Source organism: Macrobrachium rosenbergii, chromosome 20, assembly GCF_040412425.1.
Source record: "Macrobrachium rosenbergii isolate ZJJX-2024 chromosome 20, ASM4041242v1, whole genome shotgun sequence".
NCBI lineage: Eukaryota > Metazoa > Arthropoda > Malacostraca > Decapoda > Palaemonidae > Macrobrachium > Macrobrachium rosenbergii.
Genome location: NC_089760.1, coordinates 28,770,846 through 28,780,000, shown reverse-complemented (window position 1 = coordinate 28,780,000; position 9,155 = coordinate 28,770,846). Strand labels below are relative to the sequence as shown.

At 34.7% G+C, this 9,155-nt stretch overlaps 2 protein-coding genes across 10 annotated transcripts in view; one reads left to right on the top strand and one right to left on the bottom strand.

Moving 5' to 3' along the window:
- The window catches only part of LOC136849181 (uncharacterized), a 1,024,479-nt gene that overhangs the window by 80,971 nt on the left and 934,353 nt on the right, over positions 1-9,155 (bottom strand). The gene's annotated exons all lie outside the window — the stretch shown is intronic.
- The window catches only part of LOC136849178 (oplophorus-luciferin 2-monooxygenase non-catalytic subunit-like), a 30,036-nt gene that overhangs the window by 138 nt on the left and 20,743 nt on the right, over positions 1-9,155 (top strand). For both annotated transcript variants that reach the window (XM_067122291.1, XM_067122292.1), the window contains exons 2-3: positions 1,575-2,132; positions 2,604-2,691. In XM_067122291.1, the coding sequence (XP_066978392.1) occupies positions 1,575-2,132; positions 2,604-2,691 (646 nt within the window). The remainder of the gene's footprint in view (positions 1-1,574; positions 2,133-2,603; positions 2,692-9,155) is intronic.

The window sequence follows — 9,155 nt, the reverse complement described above, 5'->3', positions numbered from 1 at the left end:
GTATCATAATTTCGGGCCTCATTATGACCCACTGACACTTGAACACGATACTGAAGTTAGATGGAAGTTCGTCCCCTCTCTTGTTGTTTAAGAAGCTCAGCGCTCGCCGAGATCCAGGCTTCGAACAGCTATGAGAGTATAAACTTTGAGGGCAAAGTTGATGATCTATCGCATCGCCTTACTTAATTCACTTCTTATATCAAAACGGTATTGCATCCATTGATCGAATTTTTTTGCCGGGAATCTACAGTATTTTTGAATGAATTAAACCAGCATTATATGTGGGATGTTTAAAGTCAGTTAATTTGGTGAACCGAAACGAATATTTGAATGGCTTAAACATGTTTTTTTTTTTTTCAGTTACAGCGAGCTTTAAAACTGTATTAGGTAAATTTCTGAATGTGTCCTCCTTTGTGGGTGAAATCTATCAACAGAGAGACACTGATGTATTTACATTAAAACTGCACATACAAATACTTTTACTTAAACTTAATCAATGACCAAAATCAAAAAAGAATTTAGGAAAGCCGAACGGTATAATAAAGCGCAATACGACAGATGTAAAAACTCGACTCTGTTCGATACAATCAACATATCGAATTCTCGCTTGTCTTTACTTCCCCTTGGCTCTTTCTAGTTCTTACGTTTTTCATGATAAAATAATGTTCAAACGTAAATAACCTGCGTGTGACAGATGCTTTCTTATTATAGCTCCATCTCTCTCAACTATTGTCAATTACGTTAACGTTGCATCGTAAATGAAAGTAATAATTCCATGAAGTCATGCAGCTGTGTGTAAACTGCCCAGAAAATGTTGTTCGTATGCTAATTAAAGTACATTTTAGACATAAAATAGGGGAACTCCTTACTCTCACGCATGGGTGCATGAGCACGAACGTACACACACACACACACACACACACACACACACACACATATATATATATATATATATATATATATATATATATGTGTGTGTGTGTGTGTGTGTGTGTGTGCACACACGCGCCTATGTGTGTGTGAATGAAGGTTTGCATCTCATCCAATTGTGGTAATTCCTTATTATTATTTTGAATCTTCACCTGAAACAAATGGCAGCTATTTTAATTATTCAGCATCCCGGGAACTTCACTAGCTACCTAAAGTACAGTCTTCTACTATCTATGGAAAAACAGTTATAGGGTCCATAATAGCATAGTACATGTTCATGCCTCTTATTTTCAAATAGCATGATGAACTCTTCTACACTTCTCAATAGTGACATAAAACCCCTGGTTACAAAAGGTAGCATATCTACATATACGAAGCCAAAACTATCAATGAGAAGTATTTAGGTTTGAAAAATAGTTGTTTTAACATTGTTACATATACGAAATAACCGCAAAGAGCGTGCATTCCAGGTTTGAAAAATAGTTGTTTTAACATTGCTACATATACGAAATAACCGCAAAGAGCGTGCATTCCAGCATCTTTCTGGCCCTTAAAGAGCAATATTTAAAGAGAGCAAAACTTGGGAAACCTCCTCCGGGATTTCAATTTTCCAGCCACCTGACTCATATTTAATGTGCTTCCAGATGACCCTTATCGTGAAGATCTCCTTAAGCGTCCTTGCGGTTATCGTCTTCCAAAGGGTCGCTGCGGTCCTTCATGGGTCATCCGAGGACGACGACCTCTTGAGGGAACTGGAAAAGAGTGGCCCGCGAAATTGGGGGAAGATAAAATCTTTTAACACAGGTGGTGGGCAAGATGCAGTGGAGATCCTTATCGGGGGTGAAATAAATGAAGAGATGAAGCTAATCCCCTCGGAAGAGAATGACGAGGAGCACCCGGAGTCTTCAGAGGAAGAGTTCCTTCTGGAACTCTGGTGGACATTGAGAGAGGACTATGGAACTGATCCCCACCGTTTGACGCTGTTTACATCCGACGAAATAGAAGAGGACTTGACACATGCAGGCGGAAGGGCGTCAGAAAAAATGTCGACAGAAGATAAATTGACCCAAATTTTAAAACCATCTAACCAAGATGGCTGCGTCCCAGGCCAACTGATTTGGCCCTGTTCGTGTTCTACGTCAGGCGAAGGGGATGTCTCGATCACGTGCCGTAATGCACAAGGACCCGATTTGATTCATAAGGTGAGTAATAAAACTATTTTTTCTCCACTTTGATTTTCTGTTCTCTTTCTGTCCTAAATATATCTTGGCAGTGCCAAGCAATTCCTGGCTTCATTTTGATAGTCTACTTTAAGGGAATATAATTGCGAAAGTATCCATAAGTATGACTGCGCGCACAAATGCTTACACAACGGGGTATACATATGGAGACCATCCATATAAAGTATAAAAAAAATGAACTGATATGATTTTACGATTACAATATTCCACGTTGTTATTATCGCAATATTATCAGTACGTAATTCTTATCTTAACATCTGTGTTTTTCACATTTTTTCAGTCATCTCAGAACTGTGACGGATTGTGTGGTTACTCAGGATGATTGAAAATGCCATGATGAATAATAGTCTCAGATACCTATGAATAATAATCTCAGATACCTAGGAGTTATGATGAATTAATACTTATATAATTATCAATTATTTTTTCCAGGCTCTGATACCCAATTATCCCAGACCTAATCTCCAGATCCTGAATATTGCAAAGTCTAACGTAGGAAGACTTCCCAAGGACATTTTACGTAAGATTGTTTTCTTTTGTTTTACTTTTACTTGTTTGTTTTCTCTACATAAATTGCAGCAAACACAAATTAAATAAAAGCACACATTATATACATACATATATATATATATATATATATATATATATATATATATATATATATATATATATATATATATATACTCACTGCTGATGAGCCATCTGTTAAGTCTTATTTTCGTTAAGAGGTTCACAATTAGGATTATTGTATCAATAACTGTTTTTTTTTAAACTCAGGAACAACGACTTTTTAAGGGAAACCAGTTAATGATTATTTATATATATATATATATATATATATATATATATATATATATATATATATATATATATATATATATATATATATATATATATATATATATATATATATATATATATATATATAATTATAATGTATACATCAACAACTGGTTTCCATTTACAAGTGATGGTTCCTAAATAAAAATGAAACATTCAATGTACAATAACCCTAAGTATGAACCCCCTCATGAAATAACCCTTAACCGATGGCTCATCAGCAGTAAGTACAGACCCTTTAAATTCACTCAAGCCTCTTATCTACTATTTACCTAAAAAGATCTCAGTTCCCTTCTCGTCATTCGTCGCATAATGTCCGGATTATGAAAATTTTTCATCAACATATAGTCGTTTAATTTCTCCATGGTATCTAACTGTCTAAAAACACGCAAAACCACCTAATCTCATGCGGCCATTTCTCACATTTTCAACCCTTCGTTCTAAAATAAATTAAGCAAACAGTTCATCACAGCAGGTTTTTTTTTTTTTTTTACATTTGTTCGCATTCAGCATCCACAATTCATTCCAACGAGGAGAGTTGGTCCTGCGTTCTCATAAATTCCAGCTTGGGTTTTTATATATACAACTAGAGTTACATCGTGATAATCTTCTTGCTTCACTTTTTGCGCGAGTCATATCTATCATCCTGCCATCGTCTATCTCATTAAAACCCAAATGCCAAGACATAATTAATCAATTCCATTCTTCAATCATCCATATTAATTTTTAATGCTCAGTCTTTCTGATATCTCTTTGCTCCTACTAATAGCCATTTTTACAGACATTCAAACAGACTCAAACTCTCAGACATTATATACAATATATATATATATATATATATATATATATATATATATATATATATATATATATATATATATATATACGCATATAAAACGCTGTACTTATGTGCAATTTAGTATAATGTTTTAGACACACACACACATAAATGATTGCGTATAAGAAAGAAAAACCATGCTCCCAATCGTTATTCTATTAAAATTTTGCAAGCCACTATTCCCATTCGTTTTATAAACTCCTGGTGAATTCTTGAATACAAAGAGGTAATGAGTCCATTGCTCGCTTTGCTAAGCAGCAAACCCGATTCCCGATGACTTATCTATTTGCATCTCATTTCGGTATTGTTGCGCCAGTTGGACTCCAGCCTTGTTCAACAATTTCCAGGGCTTATTTGTGAGAAGATGCAGGTGCCAGAGGTTGCTGGCATACGTGTTTCCACTCAGGGCAGCCACACACACACGCACACAAATAGGCTACACATACACACACACACAAGCATGCAAGAAGGTAGATCTAAATACATGCAAAAGAGATAAAACACACACACACGTGTAAAAAAAATATATATCATATAACATACATACAGGTATAGATACAGACAGACACACAGGAAGATTGAGAGAGAGAGAGAGAGAGAGAGAGAGAGAGAGAGAGAGAGAGAGAGAGAGAGAGAGAGAGAGATTAGTATCATCTCCTGTCACCACTCCACATCTAAATGACGAAATAAAAATGGCTTACTCAAAACTTGTTAACCTTATGTGCAAGAAGATAGGACGAGAGAGATCTGACGTCTCTCCATCACCATCCTTCACCTAAAATAAAAACAAAAGTAAAACTGGCCTATTCCAAGCTTGCTCAGCAATCAGAGAGAGAGAGAGAGAGAGAGAGAGAGAGAGAGAGAGAGAGAGAGAGAGAGTCAGCTTTTCCGTATTTTTCCTTATTCTCCATCGTGATGGTTCTAAAACGCTCTGTCGAACATCAAGTTCAAACGCATCAGCGACAAAAGTGTCGCGCAACGTCCGGACGTCATCTTTCTGCCATTATACCTGCAAATGAAAACACTGTAGTCCTGTTGGTTTAGCCACACGAGCAATTGCGAAGGCGTCCTTCCTTCCTTCCTTCCTTCCCCATCACCAATCTGACTGAAATTGTGCGGCAGTGTTGAAGCACGGATCTGGACGTCTGAATCTGAACGAATTATTTGTTCCGCTCTGTTGGAATTTCGCCGATGTTCTGAGTGGCAATTGCTTCTCCAAGGGGCGATTGATACAGTTACCTCACGTAACGCTTTACGAGTGTGTGCGTGTGTGTGCGCGCGCGCGAGTGAAAGCGAGAAAGATGAATTTCTGCGAGGTGGACATATGTGTTAATTTGTTAGTTCTAAATCAAATGAAAAAAACAACCTCTATTAGAGCAGGAAACACACTGTAATTCTCCTTTATTTGAATAAACAGTGAAAACTGTCATACACAAGAGAATGTCTAGCTAAAAGAAAGAATTAATAGTTCATGCATAAAAACAATTCTAAAAATAAAAGAAAAAGACGCTTATAATATAATCTATAAAGATACGGAAATTCTTCAAGAACTTTATTCTTAGATTTACTCCATTATTATTATTATTATTTCTTAGTTACTTCATACAATGGACCTAATTACCTCAAAACAGGGCTGACTCCTGGATTAATGATGATGTAGGCGCTTTATATTTTGTTAGCTATTAATGTTGTCTGTTCCTAGATGGTCTACTGCTAGCTGGATTCTTGAAATCCGACCTGTCAATGATGGGGTAAATTTCCTATGTGCTTGTGTACATATATACACATACATACATACATGCACATACACACACACACACATATATATATATATGTATATATATACACACACACACACACACATATATATATATATATATATATATATATATATATATATATATATATATATATATATATATCCAGTAGACTTCATTATTATTCCTCTATATATTCAGCTGAAATTGGTATTCATAAGTATTCCTAACTTCTTACTTATATTGAAAGATTCTTTTGATGAACCATTTTCTACATAATTTGGTGCAAAGGATTTCACACACCGTGAAAAGTAATAAAATATTTAACCTATCTGTTTAATATTGATATAACTTCTACAGCAGTCATAGCGAAAATGGACAGATATTTTGGAAATTTTATTTCTATTCGGCAGTTCAAGAGAGACGATATTTTATTGCGAGGTGCTCCACTTTTACTTCATTCCGAAGTCAGAAAGGGTAATAAAATATTGTATTAACCCGTTTCACTGCTATCTTAAGCTGACCTTGTGCCTGTCAGGGCTGTTACTTTTTGCCTAGTTAGTAGGATCTATTCAGACATGTTAATGCTTAAAAACGTCTAAATCAGATTTATACAGAAAAAAACAGACCTTGTCATGTATATCCAAAAACGAATGAGTATTTGCAATTGCATCTTTGTAAATGGATCGGATTGCTGTTATCTTTCTTGCTGCAAAATTTTCCATGGAAGCATGGTCGTTTACTTTCTACCTATCTATATTATTATTATTATTATTATTATTATTATTATTATTATTATTATTATTATTATTATTATTATTATTACTGCGCGTATTCTCGTGGAGCAAAGTGACTCAGTTTCCACGGAGATATTGCAACATTCAAAACAAATAGCTACGGCGAAAGGAACATCATTCTTAGACAATTGGATTGCATGGGATATTCTGCACATTAATGCGAACCATTTCTCTGAAAAAGTGACCTTCCTCGTAATACCAATATTGCTTAAACAACATCTAAAAAATAAACAAGAAAGGCTTAAAGAAAAGACTAGAGATCTGGGAGAGACACCACGCTAACCTATAACAAACTGGCATAACATAATAAGAACCACAGCTAATTCATACGAGTAATAACACATGCCATAACAAGTTAGCTACCATTTATATTATCCAAACAACGTAATGGCATAACTGACGCATGAACAACAAATACTGCGTCTCTCAAACTATTAAATAATACGAAAACAAATAGCTGCCTCGTGCAGTAGTGTCGAAAACTGCATTTACTATAAATAAAAAGATTAGGGATCCTGTTATAATACAACGAGGACGACGACAAGCCCAACTGTAAAGGGCGAGAAGATTAAGCATTATAGTAAACTCACGGTGTAGGTAGGGTGTAGCCGGAATAATGAACGTGGGGGAACACGCGTTATACTGAGGGCTCGAATCTGGTTATTATTTATGATACTGAATAAATTGGTAGTTGTAACATCAAGGGAATATAATAACAAAGGGAATTTTGTAGTTCAGGTTTTACAAACATAAAAGAAAACGTTGAACAGGCAGTAACTTACCAAAAAAACCTAAATAATTTTGCATTAATTTGTAGGTTTTCTCGATTGGTTTTAAATTTCATGACCCTATACACTAAAACACACAAAAAAATAATTCATTGAAAGGTTAAAATATACTTTTTGAGACGGTAGAAAAATTTTCTTGACCGTTTTCAGTTTATGGACTAAAAATATATCAGTAAAATACTGGAGAAACTTAGAAAAAAAAAAAGAATGACCCATTTGACTGGATACTCCAGATAAGAGTGAAAATGTTAAAAACGAATGGTTTCAATTGGAAATATTCTTGTTAAAAGTAGACATGAACCCCAAGAGGAAATAAACACAAATTAGCTGTAATAAAAAAAAAAAAAAAAAAAACGCGCGAAAGAAAACTGGAAATTTTGAGTTGCGGCTACGTTCTCCCGGATGAAAACTAAACACGGGAAAAATCACACACACACACACATATATATATATATATATATATATATATATATATATATATATATATATATATATATATATATATACATGTGTAGGCAACCACAGGAAAGGTGAAAATTAAAGACCAGATACCAAACGAAGACGTGTAAGCAATACACGAAAGCGCCTGGTACTTGGTCTTTAATTTTCACCTTTCCTGCGGTTATCTACGGTTATTTGTTACGCATATATTTGTCATATATATATATATATATATATATATATATATATATATATATATATATATATATATATATATTTATATATATATATGCATTTTGGTTACCTATTGCATTATATATATATATATATATATATATATATATATATATATATATATATATATATATATGCATATGCATATGAACAGTGTATTCGCTATGCGGCTTTATTCCTTTTAAGTCATGGTCCAGTTCTTACTAAGTCCGTAGGGATGCGGTTGCTAGCCCGACGGTACCTATTCGCGGCTGGGTCACCGGGGTCGAACCGTCAACTTTCTGAACCGGGGCATACTCTCTCTTTTTTTCATGGAGGGTGTGGCCCCAGAATACGTTACCATTAATTTTCTCAACGTATTTTTAGAATGAGGTTCAGGTCTCATGCGTATCCACAATGTTAATCCAGACTGACCGTTTATTTGAAAGAAAGTAGGGAAAAGACTCCAAGTTTTTAAAGAACTTAACAAAGTAAAACATCTCACGAATAATACAAAAAGTTCTTAAAACTAATGTTCTTCAGACCGAGAAAATCGTTCGAGTCACATCAGTCGCTCCGAGAAATTTGCAAAAGAAAACAGAATCAGGCGAAATGTTCTGATGGAAACAGTGCTGAGAATTATTTGAACAAACAGCAATTTGTACAGCAGAATTCTAAATTCACGCGATGTGTAGTGGGTGAATTGGTCGACAGAGTGTGTATACACTGGGTTAATTGATTCAACACAGTTTGTTTTCCAGTAGGGCTTATCCTGCATACTTGGATGCCTTTTTTTTTTTTTTTTTTTTTTTTTTTTTTTTATAAAGTCGGAACATTGTTTCTGTTATTGAACAGACTTATTTTGTTGAAGTAGTCTATGCTGACTAAAACGTGTATATATATATTTTCATCTACCAGGGATGTTTCCAGAGAAAGACACATTTGCACATTGACTGGTGAACTCTAGATGAACCCATTGTGCTAAAAATTTCCATAAGACATTTATAAACACTTCCTTTGTTTATCACTTTCCTTTTGACCAACCTACCTTCCTCCTGTATACCTGCACATAATGTTATGCCATGCAATTGCACCTCAAATAATTTTTCTTCCCTCACCCAATTTCTCATTTCTGCTCATTGTTTTTATTCCACCTTCTACTTCTGTTTCTCTGAAACTGAGCTCACCGTTACAAAATATCAAGAAAAAAATGTTAATAATTTATTAATATCTTGCCTAGCAAATGAGAGGCCCAAGGAATACTATTTGACGAGGATGCGCAGATGGGTAAGCTACATCATAAACTTAAG